Source organism: Armigeres subalbatus, chromosome 3 (assembly GCF_024139115.2).
Source record: "Armigeres subalbatus isolate Guangzhou_Male chromosome 3, GZ_Asu_2, whole genome shotgun sequence".
In the NCBI taxonomy this organism is placed as follows: Eukaryota; Metazoa; Arthropoda; class Insecta; order Diptera; family Culicidae; genus Armigeres; species Armigeres subalbatus.
In genome coordinates, this window is record NC_085141.1 from 353,514,900 (window position 1) to 353,540,192 (window position 25,293).

The 25,293-nt window shown below is 43.2% G+C and overlaps 1 protein-coding gene across 7 annotated transcripts in view; it reads left to right on the forward strand.

Annotated features, from left to right (window-relative positions):
- LOC134226090 (uncharacterized) overlaps positions 1 to 24,871 on the forward strand; it is a 631,583-nt gene extending 606,712 nt beyond the window's left edge. For all 7 annotated transcript variants that reach the window (XM_062706630.1, XM_062706636.1, XM_062706634.1 and 4 more), the window contains one exon: positions 19,436 to 24,871. In XM_062706630.1, coding sequence (XP_062562614.1) covers positions 19,436 to 22,938 — 3,503 coding nt within the window. In that variant the 3' untranslated portion in view covers positions 22,939 to 24,871. The remainder of the gene's footprint in view (positions 1 to 19,435) is intronic.
- The last annotated feature ends 422 nt before the right edge of the window (positions 24,872 to 25,293 follow it).

A 25,293-nucleotide genomic window follows, 5' to 3' on the forward strand; every position in this document is an offset into this window, starting at 1 on the left:
AGGTAATTATACTTCGTTTCGGCTATGCTGTCTTGTTAATCAAACGATAATTTTGATTTAATCCCTACGTTTCGACCACTTGGCGTCAGACGGCGGTACCAAGATTGACATAGGCGCACGGATCAAGAAAGCAAGGGCTGCCTTTGCAAGTTTAAGAAACATCTGGGAAAACAAGCAGATAAGTGAACGAACCAAAATACGAATTTTCAACTCTAACGTGTAATCTGTGCTGTTATACGCTAGCGAAACATGGTGTGTATCAGTGGAGAACACTCAACGGCTGCAGGTGTTCATCAACAGATGCCTGCGGTATATACAGGGGTTAGACAAAAAGGTTGAGATAGGTAAAAATAAGTCGAAATTCAAATCAGCATAACTTTGCGTATAATAATCCGATTTTGATAAAACCAGGACCATGAGAAGCGGACACTCTTCTAGTATACTGTCCCCCTGCAACACCTGAGATTGGTCCTTGGCCACCGGAAATGTTCCGGGTTTTCCGAGGGTATGTTCAAGATGCATTTTTCCACTGCTTGTCATTTTATGTGACGTTAACTTTCATCACGTTTTATGCTTTCTCCGAAAACTAGAACTAATATGCCGGCCAATGGTGGCTGTAGATCGAGAATCCATCTAAACTACACAGAGATACGGCCATTTCCGTAAAAACGGTACCGGGAACATGATGAAATGATAACAGATCGAAATAATGCAAATATGAGTATCTAACTTCATGGCTTTGCGAGACGATGATCACAGAAACATTTCCAGAATGATAGTGCCCACTGCCACCCTTATAGCAGGTTCCATGGGCTTTCCAGGAGGGGCCGGTTTTGGCACCATCTGGACCATGCATATATGGGTGTCAAAAATCATGTTTTCCCAAGACGATGAATATAGGATCTTCATTAGAGATATATTTTGAGGACTGTAAGACTCTTTGGCCAATTTGTAACAGGTTCCGGAAGTTCTGCGAAAGTGACATTTGTTCAGGGTGTATGGCCAATCCCGTATCGTTTTCACGAAAATGGCCATATATCGGCGTATACCTAACGGATTTTCGATCTGCAGCCAACATTGGTCAGAATATTAGTTCTAGTTTTTGGGGAAAACATCAAACATGATGGCAACAAACGTCATATAAAATTACAAGCAGCAGAAAAAATGCATTTTTAACATAGCCTCGGAAAACCCGGAACACCTCCGGTGGCCAATGGCCAATCAGAGGTTTCGCATAGGGCCAGTATACTAGAAGAGTTTCCGCGTCCGATGGTCTCAGTTTGATCAAAATCGGATCATTCTACGCAAAGTTATGCTGATTTGAACTTCGACAATTTTTTGCCTATCTCAACCTTTTTGTCTGAATCTATGACAAAAGGTTGAAAGACAAAAGGTCGAAAGGACAAAAGGTCGAAAGACAAGAGGACGAAAGACAAAAGGTCAAAATGACAAAAGGTCGAAAAGACAAAACGTCGAAAGGGTCATAAGGTCGAAAGGACAAAAGGTCGAAAGGCACAAAAGGTCGAATATCGTTGTGCTCCATTTTTTCCTGCGCCTCACTAATCACTTGTTCTTCGTACTCTTTTTTCTTCCTGCGGTGGGTTCGTTTTTCGGCTGCTCTTGCTTCCTTGTATCGATCTCTATTCGATCGGGTACCTGACACCAACATCCGGCTTCTGGCAACGTTCTTCTCGTCTGTCACTCTCTGGCACTCCACATCGAACCAACCCGTCCTGGGTCGCCTCTGTGCAGTGCCTACCACTTCTCGTGCTGTTGTGCTCACCGCTCCATGGATCGACTCCCATAGATCGTTGATGTTGTCGCTAACGTTGATTGCACTTATCCGTTCGTCGAGCTTCTGGCGGTACTCAGCCGATACTCCTTCCGCCGACAATCGCTGGATATTGTAACGCATCGTTCGTTGTGATCTTTCGTTCGATACAGTTGACAACCGTGATCGAATTTTACTGACAACGAGGTAGTGATCAGAGTCAATGTTCGGACCAGAGCGTTAATGAATAAAGCTTCCAATGAATGATTAAATTTGTTATGATTAAATCATTCAACTCTATGATTAAAGATTATGAATAATGATTTATTCGTTTTTGACAATGATTAATGATTATGATTAACGATTAAATTAATTTTTGACAATGATTAACGATTATGATTAATGAATAAAACGTTTGGAGTATGATTAACGATTATCAATCATGATTAAATGTTGACACAATATGTGTATGATTAATGATTAACGATCGATATGATTAATGATTAATGATTATGAATAATCAAATTGAATGATTTGCATAGTGATCAAAATGCAAGTAACCTTTCTTTCAAATTGGGTTATTAAAAGGTATAGAAATTATATGATTATGATTGAAGATTATTGAATAAAAGCGATGTATTCAATGATTAAAATTGATGATTAATGAATAAACTCAAAACAATAATGAATATGATTAGTGACTAATGATTAAGTTTAAAATTCTATGATTAACGATTAGTGATTAATGATTAAATCGTATTTTTTGTATGATTATGATTAATGAATAATGATTAAATAACCCATTATTCATTAATCATGATTAAATCTATGATTAATCACTAATGCTCTGGTTCGGACCTCTGAATGTCCGCACATCGATAACATCCGAGAAATGGCGCCCATCCACCAGAACATGGTCTATCTGGTTGCAAGTTTCACCATTTGGGTGTCTCCAGGTGTGCTTTCGGATGTTCTTTCGTGCAAAGTAGGTGCTACTGATGGCCATCCCTCTGGCAGCAGCAAAATTTACTAGCCGTAGGCCGTTGTCATTGGTAGCGGGGTGAAGGCTCTCCCTACCGATTATGGGACGGAAAAAGTCCTCTCTACCGACCTGAGCGTTAGCGTCTCCGATAACAATTTTCACGTCATGCTTTGGGCATTCTCCATAGGCTTTATCAAGACATTCATAAAACGTGTCCTTCACGTCGTCGGATTTATCGTTTGTCGGTGCGTACACGTTGATTAGGCTGTAATTGAAGAATTTGCCCCGTATCCTCAACACACAGATTCGTTCGCTAATGGGTTTCCACCGCATCACACGCTTCATCTGCTTGCCCATCACTACGAAACCAACTCCATGCTCTGCTTTTTCACCGCCGCTGTGATAGATGTTATACTTGAATGCAGTATTGGTCGTGGGGTCCACGGCTCGGAATTCACGTTCTCCGGATCTAGGCCATCGGACTTCTTGAATAGCAGCCACGTTCACTCCAACCTTCTGCAGTTCACGAGCCAGAAGGCTCACTCGTCCAGGTTCATTTAGGGTCCTGACATTCCAGGTACCGAGTTTCCAATCATAGTCCTTATTTCGTTGCCGGGTCGGTTGCCAACAATAACGTTCTCTTTTCTTCTATCTCCATTTTTCGTGGTATTTGAGAGGCTTCAGTAAGCTACCTTACCGGGGTCGCGTTACCTACATCGCGATGATGGGGCTGCCACCTTAGGTATAGCTGACGCGATACAGCATTTCGTTAATCAGCCGCTGGGTACCAGACAGACGCTGTTTGAGCCGCACCTCCTGGTGAACAGACGCTCGAGGCGTACCTTCTCACTCAAGCTGATGTCAGAAGGACAACAGTGCCCAGGCTGCACTACCAGCTAAGTACACAACCCTTAGCTGGCGGTCTTTTGTCATCGGACGACCCGTGGAAGCGTGAGATAGGGACTTGTGGGGACCAGAGCTCTGTTGGGCGCTCCTTCCTTGATGTCAACCCACCATTTTTTAGCCCAACGATTACGGTTGCCTTATTTCAATCAAACGCTTGCCTTTGAAGAAGGAATCGCATCCCCCTTTGCTTTATTCTGGGAATACGGCCTCTACGCCTAAATGATTTCATGTCGAATAGTCTGCTTTTTTATTTTCCAACGATTATAAAAAACGGTCATTATGCCAAATGGTCTTAAGGTACTCATCAGAATATAGCTGTGAGCCGCCGCGCCACGTCCGTATCACAGACAGTTTTGAGCATCACGCCACTGTCGTTAAAAATCTGTCACTTCGCTGATCCTCAATTTTCCCAGCCGATTTAAATTTGTAAACATCCACAGAACTAGCGAAATTTCTGTAGAATTTTCCGATTAATATTTCTGAATTATGCTACGTTTCGGCTATGCAGTCTTGGTAATCAAACGATAATTTCGATTTTATCCCAACGTTTCGACCACTTTTCGTGTCTTCTTTAGGGGTCAAAGTTGTCGAAACGTTGGGATAAAACCAAAATTATCGTTTGATTACCAAGACTTCCGTTGCAGTTGCTTAAAATTATAACAGATGACCGTTCTACCAAATTACCTTATGTGAAATAACGCAGACTCGAAAAATAGGAATCTGGGTTATTTGGCATAACGCCATTTGACATTAGGTTATTGAACATGAAGACCATTTGGTTTAACGATCATTTGTCATAACATTCAACAGGTAAAAAGAAAAATGTCATTCAGTGTATTTGTTTCGTTACCCTAGTTGCACAACTCAGATCGATTTTGTTGCATGAATTTCAATGCGACTGGATTTGGTTGCAGATGAGTGACAGTGACTGATATATGACAAGTGTGCTACTCGGGTAGAGTGACACACCTGCATTATACCGACAGTCTTTTGCTTTAAAAGAAGAAATTATATCAACCATTACCTTATTCCGGGCACTTCCAAAGAATGAATCATACCCATCATTGCTTTATCACGGTCAGGGGCATTCTTTTCTAAAAAAAACCCAGATTAATCCACCTAGCGGCGATGATGCCTTTCTCGGGCATCGTAAAATGTACTGAAAAAATCACATAGGAAAGGTCAAAAAAGCACTTTAGGGGGATAGATCGCATATTTTCTATAATTTTGCATGTTTTTGCATTAACTACTATGCTCTCCCACACTCTTAAAAATTTTTTTTTTCGATTTTGAAATTTTTTTTTTCCAAGGGGGGACCCTTGGGAAAAAACAATGATTTTTCAATAATTCCGAAATGCAATGTCCGATCAGGCCAATTTTCAATAGCAAACAATGGGACCGCATTCCTCGTCGAATGCAACTTGTTGCGAGTAAATCGGGTAATGCTAAATTCCAAAAAGTGTGTCTACAAAATTTGTACACATACATACACACACACACATACATACATACACACATACATACATACACACAAACAGACATCACCTCAATTCGTCGAGCTGAGTCGATTGGTATATAACACTATGGGTCTCCGAGCCTTCCATCAAAAGTTTGGTTTTGGAGTGATCATATAGCCTTTACGTATACTTAGTATACGAGAAAGGCAAAATATCACATCCACCGTTTTCGGGGCGGATGCGTTCGTATCAATCACAGACTAGACTATTTAATTAAAGAATAAATTAAACTCACCATTGCCTTATTTCAGGCGAATGCGTACTTCTGAACAGAGTTCCTGAACTAGTCTACGCTCCGAGCTGTTGGTTTGAAATCAACGGCAGCTTATGGGGTGGGCACCGAAGGGCTCTTTTTCTCCCGAGCCCCTGGGCGTTAGAAGCGAAGGAAAGTTTTCGGACATTGCCGCCTCGCAGCTTAGTGTTCATTTAGCACTTCCACAGTTATTAACTGCGATGTTTCTAAGTCAAGTTACCATTTCCGCATTCGTATATCATGAGGCTAACACGATGATACTTTTATGCCCAAGGAAGTCGAAAAAATTAGCCAAACCGAAAATTGCTTAAATCGGCACCGGGAATCGAACCCAGCCACCCTCAGCATGGTTTTGCTTTGTAGCCGCACATCTTACCGCACGGCTAAGGAGGGATAGACTTCTTACGTATATATTAAAACGAACTTGGTAATGTTTTCATGAGCATTACTTATGAGGGTGAGATACAAGGTCGCGTTGGTTCCTGCTCTTGACCTTTGCATGTGGACAGCTCTGGCATTGATGGTGGCCACAGTTTGGCGAAAACACGTCGCCCTCGGACTCGTTGATCGTATATGGTGACAATAGTTATTTTTACTATTATTATATTGTCCCGAGTTATCGCGTAGAATTTTCGTTTTTTGCCGGTATTTGTACATCAAAGTGACCTTTTCGATGTGATGGAACCGGAACTGGTGCTCAGGAGCATAATACATGCCAAAGCTAATCCACTCTATTCCGTGGCAAATTCGATCGACTCCTCAATTTCACTTTTTCACCATTGGCTCTTAATGTCACTTAATAACCATTTGTCTGCAGTATTGCCGCATTTACACTGACTGGCCCACGCTTTGTAACGGGAGCAACCACTCAAATATTTCGGGTTGATCGTTATGAAATTAAATTTGAGTTCCCTTTTCCCAAACCATGAACCTGGCCAAATGTTGTCGACGTCTTCGATCACAAGAATAAATGATTCCTTTAGAAACATGCATACCCTAGTAACATTTTGGTTTTATATTGGTTTTATAACACTCTTGTAGAGTGAATTATGGTCTTCAAGAGCGTTATAAAACTTAAAATGTTACTTGGGATATCCTCCTAATAAGGCAAAAGGCAGGTGACTCTTGTAAAACACGCATAATATCCAGGAAGGATTTCCAGTACAATCCCTCGAAGAAATCATCACTCCAACTTTAGGAGTCTTCCTCAACTTATGCCCCAAATGAATGTATTCAATCCTTTTGGGAGGAAAATTCAGATTGATTTCACGATGGATTTATAGAATTACTCTTGAAAATATGTTTTAATTAGGATAAGATACATAAATAGCTTGAACTTGCTTATGTTCACAATGGATTGGTTATTTAAAGGTTTTCCATTCCATGTCCAATAACTTTGAGAGTATTAACAGGAAAATATTTTCGACTTTGCATGATTATTGCAAAATCTTTTGGCCGACCGATTTATTACTCCCAGTTCTGATCCTCAGACATCGATACCCCGAAAAAAAAGCATAACCTCAGACTAGACGAACAGACCACACCGAAGAAACCCCACTCGGAAATACTTGGTTCCGGCTTGTACCGGGTCGTGTCGTTCGTTATGTCAAAACCGCACTGCCGCTGTCCCTGGATCGAACAACGGCGGCGCGGTAACGGCACGACCACGACGGCTGAGACTGTCTGCATCCCTCTCTGTGAACATTTCAAAATTTATGACTCGTTGCCCGCACACACGCCATCATCGTCATATAGAAGACGTCGTCGACGACGACGACGACGGAGGACCCTACCCAGGAGAATGCCTCAGAAGTTGCGTGAAAAGGGTTCATTAACAAGCGGGTAGTCGCGTACCGACTGCATGTTTTTAACACAGAGTTAGGGAGAGGTTCTATAGTAAAAGGGTCGAAATACTGGAGGTCGAATGGAGACTAAGATCAACTTTTAAAATATATGAAAATTATATTTTTATGTAGACCATATTTTTCACGTTTTGTTCCGCCATCTAAATAACAAAACAGTTATTTAGATACTTTGATCGAATGATATTTGAACCTTGACGCATACGTCAAGGTTCAAAGACACGTCGAAATACAAAAAAATTGTTCAATAAACAAAAATAATTGCAAATATAATTCATAAGAACTGTCAAAAAAGCAACGCGGAAACGTATGAAACAGTTCCTTCCATTTCAACAGTTGTTCTATAACAATGGAGACGAACTCAAATACAGTCTCAAATAATTACAAATTTCATTTCGACCTTTTGTTGTTCGATTTTTTGACTTCCTACATACCTTTCTTTGCTCTTCGAAAGAGTGTTTACTTCACAGTCATTCGTTCGGTGGGTTGTTCTACCGCCAAAGCCGCGCGCCAGTCGATCCCCAAAGTCAAGTGAAGCAAAAAGATGGCAGCAGAAAAAAAAATTGAGCCAATAAATTATTCCACCTAATTTCTTTTCGGTGCTTCCCCTGCCCCCTCTAGCTTCGAGGACCCGACTATTACACAGCCCTGCAGTAGTAGGTGCAGAACATTTTATTCGGTGCCTTTCCCTTTTCGTTTCGACTTTCAGTAGAAGTAGTCGTCATTTGTACCGTCGGCAATCTACTTGGGATCAATTACGTCCCGGATTTTTGTGAGTCCCTATTTATGAATCCTGTAAAGGGGGAGCAGTAATAGTATCAGTTTTTAATTCCAGAATGGAATAGCTAATTCGGGTCATAAAACTGCGGGCAAACAGACGTTGAATGTTTCACAGGACTTGAAGTTTAAAGAAAGAAAACTGAAATATTGAAATTAGGATTTCGTTTACTATACTGGTCGGAGTAACAATTCCATATCGAGAGAAATGCGATACTGTGCATTACGAAACTTCACAGAAGTTCGATTTCCGATCATTAAAAGTTTTCAGTAACAAGCTCTTCCTCAGTTCGTCGTATCATCGTACAAAAGTAAACCCGGCAATAACAGCAGCAGCAGCTATTGTGTCCTGTATGTTGACAGTAAAACTGACAACTACGGACAAGGCGTGCGCGCGTGAAGAAACAACAACGGGCAATTAAGGATATTGGCAGTCGGTAGTACGTACGTACACCTACGGGCGTCATCCGATATCCGGAACCGGGGAGCCCACCATCGTCGACGCTATGAGCCCGCAACATTTGAACCAATAAACTAGGCAAAGAAATTGAAACGTCCCGAGGCGAATTGCTTTTTTTCCTCTCTCGACTTCTTTCGTTTTCAACCTTCAGGGTCACGTACATACGTATGCAGGCGGGCAGGGCACATCACATGGCGAACGAACGAACGCGAACGGTCGGAACGGTAGGTCGGTCGGACCGCGTTGGTTGGACCGGAACCAAGCGACGACGTTTTGCGTCGGCATCGGGCCTGGTTGACTGATGTGCGTGTCACGAATGAACAATGACGGGGGCGAAAGTTATGGGTTCTTCTTCGAAAGTAGACTTTGGATCAAAAGTGAAATTGATGAATTCGGGCGAATGTTGTTCAATTTTTTCCCCTTCGGGGCTGACATGATATTTTCATTTTTCACATACGTGTTGAGCGATATGTTTGAAGTGGAAAATTGCCCAGTCATAGCGTGGACGTGGATTGAGTGAAGGGTTGCTTTCTCTATTTTTTAACGAATCTGCCATTTTTAGTAAAGGTCATAGTACACTTTTAGTCCAATCGTCGAATATGTTCCAAGTTCCTCCAGATATTTTGCAGAATTATAAGACATTTACATAGGTATCATACTCACAAGACAAATATTTGACGTTTTGATAAAGGATATACTGACATATTTGGAGCTTTAATCTATACATAGCCGGAAGCTCACCTTTTTTAGTTATGAATAGTTAAGATGTTCTGACAAATATAACGCTTGTTAACTAATTTTCGGTAGAACAGACCCATCTTACCGTGTGCATCTGAAATTTCGCCTAACAATTAGTTAGCTCAGCCATGCCAATTTCTTGGCATGTTTGATGAGACCTCGATAAACATGAGTTCTGGTCTTAAAAAAAATCCACATTATCTGAGAAAGTATGCCATTAAGGCAATCCCGGAAAATTTTTCATTTTAGAATTAATTTTCTAAATACATTCGAAATTTTCTAAAATTCATCCACGGTTTCGCCAGAAAATTTTCGGAAAGCTTTTGGTTGAGTTAATTCCAAACTTTTATTAGTTTTAAATTCATTCAGAAGCGTCTCTTTATTAGCAAGGAAGTTTTGCCAAGAATTCTCTCTAAATCGCGCTTGATTTGAATCGTGGGTGAGATTTGAGAATTTGAGTTTTTACCAACACTGATAATAATGTAATCTGGATTGGGCTTAAGTTGGGGTTTTCACTTGACCCTTCTGCTTCCTATCACATCCCCGACCAACCATTTCTTCAATTTTCTTTAAAATTCTTCATATGTGTAGATCTTTAAAGGTTTTCATATCAAAAGTCGATAGCGATCGATGCCATTTAATGAAGAATTTCAAATGAATCAAAAGTTAAAACACGGAAAATTGTTATCGATCTTTCCAAAATATCGATATCAATTGATGCCGCCAAAAGATAAAAAAAAATACAGTTCTGCTTTACCGACCTGTCATTGTTTTCAACGAAAACAAAAAAAAAAGATTCTTCAGAGGCTTGTTTTTACATTTTTTTTATCTATTTGTTTAATCGGGAATCGAACCTGGATAAGTAATGATGAGAAATATGCCCAGAGAAACTCGCATAGAACTTAATCATTAGCCCACAATGCAGTGTTGATTGTGAGTAATCAAATAGTATTAACATTCTACGCCTTGTAATTTCCGTTCAAATCCTTGTTCAAATATTACTTGTATCTTGTATAAACGGGAATTATTTCCCACCTCACACTATTTTCATATTATTCATCTCATTTACCCAAATGCAAACCTAAAACATCAATGGCGGTCAATTTGTTCGTAAATTATATTACGGCATTTAGAATTGAAACCCGATAATGTCGTTTCCGGGATGTAAACAAACACCAAAGTATCCATCGATGTTTTGTTATCCAACTATATGATTCAACAGTAAAATTCGTTGACAAAATATATCATAACGTTGAGATCGTACTTTATCAAAAATCTGATAACGTTTCATGAATATTCATATCGTCATTGCAATTAATTTAGTGGTAAAGACGTAGCGATGTTCATCTTCGAAATACTTTGTCAAAGTATATCATTGCGTTGATATCATACTTTACATGAATTGTGATATCGATTAATTAAGATTTGTATCATTTTTGGGGATAATTTAGTGTAAAGAAATACCGATAAAATCATTTAATTTTATGTAAATACCTTTGAAGAAGTTTGAAGAATGGTTGGCCGGGATCATAGTCGGATTTAATTGACCCAACGTAGGACAACAATGCATCCATACCATGGACAGACCCACTCTAGATTTGGATTTTTCTCAATCTGAATAGGTCCGATGGTATCAGGTATCAGAACGTCGGCTCAGGAGGCACGTTCCCCTCAATTTGGGAGATTTGTGCCATCGTCTTCACTGGCCTTTCTCATCATTTACCTGACGGAAAAGGAAGTGAAAAGGGGAAAGGAAGAGGAAGTGAAGTTGGAAAGGAGAATGGAACAGGTTTCTGGAGAAGGAGGATACAATCAATAATACATACATACGATGCATTTTGTAAAACGCAATGAAACGCGAAGCATACAATATACTGGATAAGTCACACAATGCAAATGCATATGATATACCATTTATAGGAAAGCCAATTATGTAGACTCACACGCATTAAGCTAGGGACTAAAGAGAGGTGTTACAAAAACACTGAGGACGTAACAATGGACGAACGACAAAGACGAAACACAGAGTGCACTGTGAAAAACGGATAATGCGAATCCATATAGGCGCCAATTTGATGAAAACTAAGTAAAACATTTATTCATATCCCCACTCTCACGTTGAGATTGAACAAGAGTAGCCGAAGCCGAACGTCAAAGACGAGACACAGAGTACACTGTGAAAAACGCATAATGCGAATCCATATAGGAAACAAACACAAAGTACATTGTAAAGAAACGCATAATACGAATCCATATAGGTGAAAATTTGTTGAAAAACTAAGTAAAACACATATTCATAACCCCACTCTTATTTAACCTCTCGTTGAGATTGAATAAGAGTAGCCGACTATCTCGGTGAAGCAAAAATCGGTGAAGCAAAAAGTCAACTGCGCCATAGCTCCGGTTAGCGCAGCGAGGACTAAATACTGTGAAGGGGGCCCTGGTGCTTCACAGGCTCCGTTTGCGGTTAGGTTCTTATTAGACCCCCCCTAACCATTCATTCGTAGGCACGGTAAGCATAAAGCCGCATCACACCGAGAATTAGGGGTCACCTGTATGGCGGACTTTTACCACTTTTTTTTTTCTTCCTAAACAATGGAGGGGAAATCTGCTCAACAGACATCCTGGGTTGACCAGGAAGTGCGGGGTTAGGGATCACCGAGGGAGGCAGGACTACATCCCCGACCCGCTAAACCGTTTCCATTGCCGCCAAGCCCATAGTCCCTTTGGTACAACCAGAAAGTAATGCTTCAAAGGGGGCCAGTGCACAACGCACCCTCGAGGTTAGCTGCGTGTCCTTGCAGCACCGAACATCGTAACTCGCCTTTTTAGAAGAACACCATGGTATCGTGCCAGCGCGTTGCCGGCTTTCCAGGTGGCCTTACCACGCCCTATGTCCTCGGAAGGTGGGAAGGGTCGACTTCGCGCCTGCTTCCCTCTGCACGACTGGTATTAAGTATGATGATGTCGCGTGCACCCCAAATTGACCTTTCTGCGATAGGGCCTATTCGCCAGCACACAGAGGGACTTGCCGACGCGAGGCTTACGCCTGCCCCAGCCTTGACGAGGACCCCTTTCCGTCCTCGGGCTCGGAACCCGCCCGGTTGACCGACGCCGCGAAAGCGACGATACCATGTTGTTCTTCGCGCGGCCACTTGTTCGATAAAAGGATCGAGTTCGACCACAGAGCATGACCACCGGTATGACCCATGAAGCCGACTCCGATCCCTTGGACCACCTCTTATTTGCGCCTGAACTAGCCATCCTTGAGTCCACGCGCCACCTTCTGTGTAGCTCCGATACGATTTGGGCGATAGCCGATAAAACGGCGTTCCAGCCAACTTCATCTTTACACATCCTCCGAACTAGGTTGTCCGGGGTAGTGTCCAGACCACATGTGGCAAGCATGTGGTCACGCATTGCGCGAAAACGTGAGCACACGAACAACACGTGTTCCGCCGTTTCCTCTAAACCTGCGCACACCAAACACTCGGGCGAAGCCGAGCAAGCCAGCTGCGTTACCTGCACTTTGATTTTGCAGCACGCTTAAACGCCGGACACATCGAACCCCCCATGGGGTGCTTGCTGTTCACGGCTTTGCTGGAACAAATCAAACAATTGGGAGGGTTCGTGCAGCATTGTGCCTTATGTCCCTCCAATCCGCAGCGTCGGCAGAGATTGCTTCTGTCAGGGCCTTTGCAGTCCCATTGCTTGTGCCCCGGTTCCAGGCACTTGAAGCAAACTTCGGGTTGCTCGTATATGCGCACAGGGCATACCGACCATCCCACCTTGACGCTCCCTAACTTGACTACTATGGAGGCGTCCGCTGCAGATAGCAGAACCAATGCTACCTGCGTCCTTGCCGGACCTTTCCGTAGCCGAACGGCTGAGCTGGGCGTCTCCACTTCGCACTGTCGTCGCAGTCCCGTGACGAGCTCTTTGACTTCAGTGATCTCGTCCAGGTCTTTAACCCTTAGATTCACCTCCGTCGTGAGTGCCCTCACCTTGACCGTCTCGCCTAGGACCTCCTCCGCCAACTTCTAGGCGGCGCCCTTTTGCGAGACGCCCCGCTTCAGCTCGAGTATCATCTCGCCCATCCGGGTACGTCTTATTCGACGTACGTCGGCGCCGAGTTCACCGAGCTTAACGTCACTCCTCATCGCCTTCAAAACATCCGAGTACTTAGCCTCGTCCGCCGTGATGGCTAGGGCATCGCCCCTGGAGCGATTGGCGCCTACCCTAGACTTCTTGCTACCCTCATTCGCCTGGGCCTTCTTTACGGCCCTTGACGTCTTCGGTTTCCTCTTGTTCTTGACCAGGGTCCAGGAGGCGTCATCCCCCTCTATTTCCCTGGTCTGGTGCGGCTGAGAACTTTCAGCCTGCCGTAACCCCTTACCACCGTCTTGCCTGAGTGGACGGACCTTTCCAGGTCCTTCCTCCCCGGTTTTGGAGGTACCTGACCGGGGTTCAGCTTCCAGCCCCACTACCCTTGTTCGGGGTAGTAACCTCCGCGTTTTGGAGCGGCCCCCAGGGAGCTCATCCCCTGGAGACTGTCTCCCCCGTTTTTGTGTCTGCTCCGTTGGAGCAGTCACCCCCGACGTACCCGCAAATAGGTAGACTTTGGCACCACCGTCTTCGCTGGCACGCCTTCGGTCGATTCGACCTTGCCCGAGTCCGCGAATCCTTGGGCCTCAGTCTGGGTAGACCTCGACTCCACCGATTTCACGGGTTTACACTTGGCCGCCCCGACCGCCCTCTCCAGCTTGGCGTCCAGCATCGACTTTCGAAGTTTCTGCAAGCTCCTCTTGAGGTCCTTGCTGATATTATGCTTCGATGACGCAAAGTCGATGATGGCGTCCAGCTGTTCCGTCGCCACCTCAAAGGCCGAAAGCCCATCGCGTTTGCGGACTTTTACCACTGGAACAGGCAATCCGTAATGTTATTCTTAGCCAGATAATCAGCTGCCGACACCACAAGGCTATCTAGGCTGTTCGTGGAGAGAAATTGACATTGACTTTACGTCAACTCTCAATGTGGCCGAACAGCCAGTCCGATGGTGACTTCAACCATCAATTAACCCACTTGAACCCAACCCGCTTTTTCTTGATCAAGGGTTGAATTTCATTAACCCAACTATTAGGCAGTAGTGGATCCGAACCACTGACAGTCCAACTCAAGGCTGGGTTTGTTTTAATCCGAAAAGGTTTGACCATCGACCGACCTACTCTAAAGCCTGATATAAGATCGAATAATGTCTGGAAAATATTAATTTATTTGATGGATTTTAGAAATTTATCTCAATCAATACGAAAACACACAACCAGTTCGCGGTTATTTACGTTAAACCAGTGAAAATTTCAATTCTTATCAAACCCGGTAAAAATGTTTGATGGGCTACAGCTCTTCGATGAACCTACGCCGAATGGAGTATCCTTCTCCACTGGACTCGATCCTGGGCCAATCGCTTCCAGTCGCCCTGAACATTGAGCGCCCACAGGTCCTCTTCAACTGCAAAAAGCCATCGTGTACGCGGCCTTCCACGAAGCCTGCGGCCTCTTCCGGGTTTTCTACTAAATATTATCTTCGCTTGACGTTCTTCCGGCATACGAACAACGTGACCAGCCCACCGTAGTCTGCCGTGTTGTATAAGCTTAATAATATCCAGCCCTTTATATACCTGGTACAATTCGTGATTTATGCGACGCCGCCAGAAACCGTTCTCTTGTTTACCGCCGAGTATTGTCCGCAGCACCTTACGCTCAAACACTCCGAAAGCTCTCCGATCAGCCTCCTTTAACGTCCATGTTTCATGGCCGTATAAAGCCACCGGAAGAATCAGAGTAGTATACAGCGCGAGTTTTGTTTTCGTTTGCAGACTAAGGGACTTAAGTTGGTTACGAGGTCCGTAATAAGCCCTATTTGCAGCTGCAATACGCCTTTTCACCTCGCGGGTAACATCATTATCGCACGTCACTAATGTTCCAAGATACACAAATTCTTCCACCACTTCAAATTTTTCACCATCCAGCAACATTTCACTACCACCACCACTAATGAACCCACGTTGATTGCCAGCGACCATGTACTTCGTTTTGCTGGTATTGATCGTGAGTCCAATCCTCGCTGTCTGTGTCTTCCTCTTAAAATGCACAAAAGCCTCTTCCACGGCACGGCGATCAATTCCGATAATATCGAAATCGTCCATAAAACCCAGGAGCATATACGATCTTGTGATAATGGTACCGCTTCTCTCCAGCTTCACGCCAGCTCTCCTAATCGCTCCCTCGAGCGCTATATTGAACAGTAGATTCGAGAGTGCATCACCCTGCTTTAATCCATCTAAGGTAACAAATGACGTCGATATTTCATCCGCAACCCTTACACTTGATTTCGATCCGTCCAACGTTATACGAATCAGCCATATCAGTTTCGCCGGTAAACCATGTTCAAGCATAATCTGCCATAATTCATTCCGTTTCACTGAATCGTACGCCGCCTTGAAATCAATAAACAGATGATGTGTCTGCAAGTTGTACTCCCGGAATTTATCAAGGATTTGTCTCAGGGTAAACATTTGATCCGTCGTTGATCGGCCCTCACGAAAACCTGCTTGGTATTCACCGACGAAGGACTCTTCAAGCGGCCTCAATCTGTTGAACAGAATACGGGACATAATTTTGTACGCCGAATTAAGGAGGGTTATTCCTCGATAATTGGCGCACTCCAGTCTGTGCCCTTTCTTAAATAGAGGGCAAATGAGGCCGTCCAACCAGCTACAACCAAGGAAACATGTGAAGATGATTTTGGGATATCCCGGGTCATCCAGACCGTCCTTGAGTTCTTAACTTGCGATCTGCAGCCACCACTCTAGCTTTTTTCGTCGCTTCAAGCTTGGATATGTATTCAACATATCCATAATATATTTGTTAAGATCAGGAGACATCTAATAATGTCTGGAAAATATTAATTTATTTGATGAATTTTAGAGATTTATCTCAATTGGTACGAAAACTTTCCACCAATTCGCGGTTATTTACGTAAAACCAGTGAAAATTTCAATTCTTACCAAACCCGAAAAAATTTCAGAACAAACCTATCCCGTTCATGAGTCCCTAACACGGACATCAACAATAGTGTTAATGACCGGACTTTTGGTCCATCGCAAGGTTTTTTTTTAAATTTTAAAACAAGATGATATGCAGACGTTATAGTAATTTGTGCAACCATCTTATCAGGACCACCATTTCACACAAAAGAAGGTTTTGTCGAGATTTACTTTCTTGAAACAGCCGAGAGAAATTGTCGTGCAAATAATAATCGCTTGGTGACAGAGGAAAGTTGCCGTCGGTGGCAGAATCACTAGCCCGCGTCGGCGAGAGACACCGCAGAAAGTTATTCGCATAGATGGCGTCAGTAGCAGTCGGTGAAATTTTCTTTCAAGATTCTGATTTTTTGTTCTGTCGCGCGCTGTTAGTGGTTGAAAAGGCGTACTATTGAATATAAATTGGTTCTTTTCAAGACCACTATTCCATACTAAAGAAGGCCGATCGGAGAATAAATCTCTTCAAAATACAAAACACAATCGCTCGGTGACGGTAGAAAAATCAAAAGAAATGATGGCCTTACGTTGTCCAACGCGTACCTTGCGGTTGTGACTTGTACATATCCCTCCTGATTTTTTGTTTGTTTTATAACTTTACTAAGACTAGATAGTTGGAATAACCAGGTGCTCATTGTATCTAAAATAGAGAAGTTACTTTAACGGATCTTTACTTGGCTGACGGATCGTTTGCATTAGTCCGTATTATATTTCCGATTTTAACCGCTACTGTGACCTAATGTGGTACTCTGCTGTACAGAATCCACACAGAATCTATTTTTCGACTTTCGTTATTGTTAGCATTGCCGGGTCCATCTCATCGTGAGTCCCTTGTGTCCATATCGTGAATCCAATTGCTCTTTGTATTATTTGGTTGCCATTTATCCGGGTAACGTTAGAGAAATGCCTCCGAGAAGAACAATTTATCAGTCGTCATCGAGCAGCCGTGTCGGTGAGATGCGTACCCCAAAACGCCACCGTTTGGGCTGCTTTTCCGACGACTAACAAGCGTTTGGTGGAAGGGCTGGGAATCAAACCCATGATCGTCCGCTTAAAATGCGAACTTGTAGCCTACTATGCTACGGGACCCCCCGTTTTTTTCAAATATTTTATACTAAATTTGTTCAATGAATTCTTAAAATCTTGGAGATTTCTTGGTGTACATATGTTTCGGAATAAATCCTGTACGAATGTTGTGAAGGTTTTATTTCGAAAAACTTTTACTGTGTTTGAAATTTTATTAAAAATTTTCAGAGGAATTTTCCGAAGATTCTTTGGAGGATTTTTACATTGACACATCCCCCTGGGTCAAATTTTTTATAAAACCGTTAAGACTATAGAAGGATTTCGGAAGCGATTTTTGAGAACCGTGGGAAGATTTTTTTTAACTTAAATGTTTTTTAGAGTAATAGATAATAAATGATTTTCTAAGAAAAACTGCGTACAGTATGCAAAAAAACAGTTTATCCACTCTCCAATTCACAATTTGTTTCGTTTGTCTGGTGAAAGGCAGTTCACTTTGAAGAGTGTTTCTCGACGATTAATCAATTTATGTTTATTTACACATTGCCATTAGGAATACAATTTTCATATCTTTGCTTGAGATTTCATTATTATTTATTATGAAGAAGGTTAAAAAATACTCAAAAAAAGTTGTGGTCCATTTAGTTTTAGTTCTGCGTGTGACCACGTTTGGCTTCAAAAACTGCTGTGTGGCTGTGCTAGCCACTCTATAACCTTGATACGCTTTTCCTTGAACCACTGCGAAAGCAGTTTGAAGTTGTGCTTCGGATCTTCATCTTGTTTTGAACGTATATCTGCGCCCTAACTTAAGCTTTTGTGCAGTCGCTGGTAGTTTTGGGTTCAAAATGTACAAATTGGTCATGATTCCATCGATGAACTCAAGTTCTTCGACGCCATAGCAGCCACAGATTCCCACATCATGACTCTACCCGCAGAAAAAAATCAAAATCATGGTCAGTTGGTTGAAAGATCAATGTTGTTTAAGATCACCACCGCCATACATGACTGTAGACCGCAAACACTCCGTTTTCAAACTTTCACCGGTTCAATACTTATATTTTTTCCACACGCCAAAATTGGTACCGTTTGCTTGTTTAGTTCTCGAGTCATGCATCAATGTTTGGTATATTTGTATGAAAGCGGACACCTTCCCGCTCGAACCATCAAAGAAACATTTCTTGTCATCAAAAACCCCCACATGCCACATTTGGTTTCATTTGCTTAATTAGTTCTTGAATTATATGTAAATTTGGATTTCATTTGTATGAGAGTCCCCCTTTCCAGAAGGGAGGGGTCTTGGCATCTTAAGAACCTTCCCCGGCCAGAAAAACCTCTGTATACAAAATTGTACGCTGATCGGTCCAGTAGTTTCCGAGTCTGTAAGGGTCGCGGTGGGCCGGGCACGTAGCCAGAATGTCGGACAGTAACCCGGTGAAAATGGTTCTCGACGGATCGTTGTCGGGCACAAGGCGAGGTGCGCAGCGGGCAAGGTGGATCGATCAGGTGGAAGATGACTTGCGGACCCTCCGTAGACTGCGTGGTTGGCGACGTGTAGCCATGGACCGAGCCGAATGGAGAAGACTCTTATATACCGCACAGGCCACTTCGGCCTTAGTCTGATTAAATAATAATAATAATAATAAGGGTCAGACAGACAGAAATTCATTTTTATGTATACCCGGGTAGAAGAAAATAGCAAAAGATTAACAAATTTTACCATTTATAGATGAATAACAGAAGAGCAAAATCTGATGTTGGTTTGTTTGATATAGTTGCTAAAATAACAAAAATATTAGCAGATATTGTAAAAAATAAGTCATTTTGTCATTATCAGAGCAAACCAATAGGAAAATATTTACAGAAAAAAGAAATATCAAAATGAGTTATTATTGATTCGTTGGTTCGGAACCTACAATTACTCATAAATATGTTCTCCAGGATGAGGAATTTCATGTTTTCGAAGCTTCTATGAGTTTTTAACGAAACATTATCGCTAATCCAGTATCTTACTAACCACATTCTCCTCTTCTCTCCATTCCTTTAACAGGTCACAACAAGAAAGGCTTCCCCACCAACCCGATGGGGGACATCCCGTCCTACTCGCCGCCGTCGCGAACCTTCTTCACGCCACCACTGCCTCGCAACTACACCAACCCCTTCGCCGACAAACCGACCTTGCGCGGAACCAACAGCGACAGCACCATCATCAACACTGGCAGCTACGTCAACAGGCGGCCACTACCGCCGCCCAGCCTGATGCCCGGTCACGAGCGGATCCCCATTCGGCCGGACCTGAATGGCTCGGTGAATCCGCAAAAACCGGCCCTACCGATGGAACCGGTGGCGGTGAATGGCGGCGGCGGCGGAGGTGGCTCTGGTGGTCCCGGTGGGGGTCCTCCGTCCAGCTCGTCCCAATCAATCGACGCCCAGCGGAAGAAGGCCCTCAACACACCGTCGGAGAAGAGCAACAAGCTGGATTCGGCGAAAAGCTACGGAGTAGACAGTAAGTTCATGCTCGATGGGAACGCGAACTCCAGTGCGATATTGCCCAATGGGATGCACTTTCCGTCGATTTCGCGAATACTCAGCGGTTCCAACGGGCGGACGCAGACCATTCCGGACGTGTTGCTACGATCGGTTACTTCGGCACCCCGACCGAACCAGCCTACATTTGATCTGAACCCAGCGGTGACTTCGTTAAGTAATTCGAAAAGTTTAAATAAGGGGAACGATAGGAACGATGGGGATGATGATGGGATGGATTTTGAGAATGGAGGGGATGGCGGTAGGGATCAGGACGATGAGGATGACGAGGACGATGATGACGATGATGTAGTTGGGGAGAAGGAGGGGAGTGCGTATTCGACGCAGGCACAGAGCGTGCTGACAAGTACGATGAGCTCGTTGGTTCATTTGTCATCCTCGTCGTCGCCGATCACGCAGAAGATGCCGAATCTGAATCTAAAATCGGTCATGGTCAAAGCCAATGCTAGCGGGGAAGACGGTCAATTAGGTAACGGGTACGGGAATGATAGGAATTTTGCAAGCGATATAGAAGATATCAACACGTGGACGATCGCGTTGAACATTCACGTGTACTTATCGGCGATTCTGTTCACAATACTGGCCGTGTATTCGATATTTAAGATTATATTCTATGATAAGTTGACGCACCTCTTCTCGCAATCGTACTTTATCAGTATTCATTTGATCTTGATCATAATCTGCCTGTTGCGTATTTTCTACCTTTGCTATGACGCTTACAATCTACACTCTAGTTTTAATTTGTTTACGTCGGAGCTGCTGCTGAATTTGCCACTGACGTTCCTGACGACGACGTTCGCGATATTGATTCTGTTTCTGCTGCTGCGATCGATCAATCACAAAACGAATCGGTACAGTTCGATCCTGCGCCCTTTGACGATCATCATCGGCTCCGGAGTGCACGTGGGATTGTGCATAACGCTGCATCTGGTGGAGTCGTACGAGATGCAGCAGTTCTACCACAAGCAAGCCCAACTGATTGCCAGCAATCGGGGAGGTCAGGGCGGTCATGTTCCCACCAATATCCAAATCCCACCGAGAGTGCTGTCGTTGATCTGCCAGATTATTTACATATTTATCTGTTTGTCCTTGGGGATTCTGTATCTGTACATGTATCGGTTGTTGAAGCGGATTCTGCACAAGAGCCAGAACTACATCCATGGGTATAACAATTTGTCGTACGCCATTCATATTACGATCGCAACGGCGCTGCTGTTCATCCTGTTGGCGGCGTTGCAGATCTACGGTGCCATTAGCATTAGCTCGCAGACTAAGGTGAAGCTCTCGCCGAATAGCAATTTGAACGACAACTCCGCCAAGAAGACGCTGTGGGCACTGCCAATCGAGATGAATTGGTTCCAGTGGGGCTACCAATTTAGCTTGAGGATAATAGAGATCGTGATAATTGCATTGCTTTCTTGGGTGACGGGGTTAAAGACGGGAACTTCGAAGGTTATTCAGAGAGAGAAGGACATGGAACAGCCGAATGCCAGCGGGTTCGCCCTGTTTCCGTGCACGTCATCTTCGAGCCAGGAGAATTTTGAGACTGACTACCCAGCAGTTTGTAACGCTAATACCAACCTACATACGTACACGTTGCGGACCGGGAAGCCCATATACGATGATAACTTTGCGCTGAACTCGTTGAATTTGGAGCAGAACAGCAACCAGGATCTACAGCTGGGTCCTGGGGGTGGCGATTTCCAGCGATCGATCGAGACGAACAGCATGCGATCGAGTTCGCACAACTACAGCAACAATTACAACGGAAGTCAGCAGGCCGAGCAGCATGATGATTTTATGAACGATAACGAGCAAATTCCCGATCATTACGAGAACCCGAATTTCGAGCTGAAGCATCATCATCGAGGGGAACCTCGAGATGGGCCACAGTATCATGACATCATGGATAACTGTTATTCGGAACCGATCAACGCTCCGCCATACGATACGAAGAGCTTGAGGGGCGCTGCAGGTGGTCCTCCGGTTCATATACAGCAACCTCCTCGGAACTACGACTTCCAGAACTTTGAACGACCGTCGTTCGACCAGGCGGCTTCCTCGCAGTCAATTTCCCGTGGAGAGTTCCGGGCGTCGAAGAACCTGAAAACGCTGAAGAGCGGTCAGGCGAACTACGACGGTACGAATACGGTGGGCCACCACCACTACAACCACTTCAACAACTACAACGATTCGTTCGAGAGGAGAATCGGCGTGCGGAAGAGTGGAACGCTGAACAACATTGGCGGAATGCACTTCAATCAGCATGTTGGGGGAAGTGGGCGGAATAACAATAACTCGACCTCGTCGGCTTCATCTTCGGCTTCGTCCAACAACCGGGGTGCAATACAACATCAACAGCAGCTGCAGGGACGACCTCCTCGGGGGATTGGCCCGGAGCGTCACATGAACGGTGCTCAGACGTTAAGCACAGCTGGCCGAGGTGGTCCAGATCATCACCACCATCACCATCATCATCCCCAGGCAGCGCCGAGGAATCTCCCTGGAGGAGAGCTCGTCCACCCGGGAAGTTTTAACGATCGATTGGTGAACGGAGGCGGATTTGTTACCGGAGCTGATCTGTCGTCCCAGGATAACATTAACAATTGTGATGATAACAGCAGCTCGGCGAGCTACTACCACAGCAAGAAGCGTTCGCGGGAGTCGTCCAGCTCGAGCTACACGGGCTTCAACAACAATGGCAGTGATCACGGTCCGCCGAACCATGATCCGGGCAGTACGTCGCCGACGGTGTCCGGTTCGAACGTTCCGATCAATGGGTTGGGTGGTAGCAGCTCGGGTGGTTCCTCGAGTGGAGTTTTGCCTGGTAAGATGGGCCCTGCCGTGGCGGCGTCGTCGTCGTCCGGGGCGGGTGGCGAAGGCGGTGATAGCTCGACGATGCTCGTCGCCGAGCAAGGTTTCGTGCGGTTCCGAGCGCTGGAAGAGCCCACGCTCGGCTCGCGAACCAACATTAGGGATAAGAACAAGCTATTTATGAATTCTTAGAGTTTAATCAGTCGGCAGCAGCAACTGTAATAAAATGGCAGCGATTTTTGCATTTTCACACATAGGTTCTTTTTTCGACTTGTAGAAATTTAGGATTTACAATGGCGCAGAAGAGGTGATACCCATTCGATGGTTCACGACTCACGACTTCTCCCCCGCAAAAGCCCCCCCCTCCATTAGTGAACCGAACAAATGAATAAAAACAAAACAAATGTTGTGTCTCGTTGTAAATAGTTAGCGCGAAAATGAAATGCAAACAATTCAAGTCAAGTGATCGATTTATTACATACTAAAGTAAATTAAATTGAAAGAAATCTACGATTTTTAGTGTTGTAAGGCCCTCCCCCGGAGGTAGTTGTGTATAAAGTTAGGAGCAGCAAGATTCCCCTTCAATTCTTTCGAACAAATTAAAGGATAATCGTCGTCGGCCTACCCTTCGTTGTAAATTATCGTTATTTTCCTAAGTCTTTTCCCCCTTTTCCATTGCTTAAGACACGAAGAGAAAAAAATATGTCGCTTCAATGTATATTAAACTCTATCTCTCACACCTTCTCGTTCAGAAAAAACATAAATTTCCTATCTCGATAAATCACCAACAGAAGCGAAGAAGAAAACAAAATGCATTTCTTTCCTCCCATTCCCCCCTTTGATTGGCGCAACAACAAAAAATGTGAAACAAATTGCAACATTGGAACTTAGCAGGCGTGGAAAAGAAAATCCCCGTCTCTTCTCCCCGTTCCCTTCAGATCAGTGCAATTAATTAGTGAGAGAAATGTTGCAATTTGCCCCCAAACTACAAACTTAAGAAAGCGAAAACAAAATGGATAAAAAAAATAAAGAAAACATAAATGGAACAAGCAACCAATTGTGATGATTTAATCCGTCGTTTATCTTTGACACAAAACTGAAAACACAATACAGATGATCACAAACAAACATACAAACACAGACCCCGCAAAAAAAAAAGCAACCAACAAAACAAGTAGAGTGAAATAGCACGCAAGCAGAATCACACGGAAAGATGAGTTAAGAAGAAGATTTAATAGCTGACCGTTTAATAGTCGTTGCATTGCATGTCGGTCGATGTCGAATGTTGTGTCAAAGTCGCGCGCACGTATCGAAGCAGCAGCCAAGGCGCCGATGATTTCGTGCAGATCTATATATGTTTTAAATGGGAATATTTTAAATACCGAACTTGTGTATATTTACAAACTGATCAGAACCGTGACAGTGACAGTGGCAGTGTTAGTGAACCGAAACGGGAGACGGTCGTCTGAAATGAGTTAAGCTTTGCGAACATTAAAGGTCAGAAACTGTATTAATAGATACCGAATTTAGTTGGTTTTAGTATTTTATTGTACTCGTGAGATGGTTTTAAATATTTGTTTTATTTTTTTATATTTTAAATTATTTGAATATTTAACATCTTTCGTAATACTTTTATTTAGCAGAGCAAGGTGAGTTGAAAGTCGAATATTTCTAAAATCGTAGATACAAATGTTTCTTGACATACGGCCTATTCCAAATTTCCATGAGAAATCTCGCTTAACTTTTCAAAATGACCTAAGTAACATTTTTTCATGAAATTATTTGAATACTGCAATCAATAGCTTTCATGTTGTTCTGTTGATTGCGCTATTCAAATTAATTCATGGAAAAAATGTTACTTAGGTCCTTTTGAAAAGTTAAGCGAGAAATCTTTGATTTTCTTACAAGAAATTCTTCAGGAATGCAGAAAATAAATCATTAGCATTTTCACAAAACAACTTTTGGAATCTACACGAGAAATTTTTCAATATTTCCACGGGAAATTCTTCTAAATATCTCATGAACATTTTAGGAAAATAAACAATAATATATCTACGTGATTTACGGAGGCTATTTTATGAAATTTTCTTGGGAGATTTTTCGGAAACTTCAAAAAGATTTTTTTTTTAATATTTTCATGGAAAATCTTTGGAATCTCCGAAGAACATTCATTGCGTCATGAGAAATTCTTCAAAATTTTGCAGTGTTTTTGTGTTATGTAGGCGCAATAATCATTTCATTGGTGTTGTCAATAAAAATAGGAACATATCAATTCTAAAAATATTAGTTTCCAGTTAATCGCGCCAGAGTTTTTTTTTATTTAAATCTGATTAAGAGTTTTTTAAGGGCAACCAAGGGCAAAATTATTGTCAGGGGGGTGAACCTTAGAGAACCTTGGAAATAAATTAGATTCTATTAGATTCCGAAACATTTTGATTTCATTTTGAATCATTGTTCGCATGGGTATTACTCAGTAAAACAAATTTTCCTTTGAAATAAACGTAAATATAAGTACCGAGTAAGTTTCGCAGAAACTCTTTTCTCTCA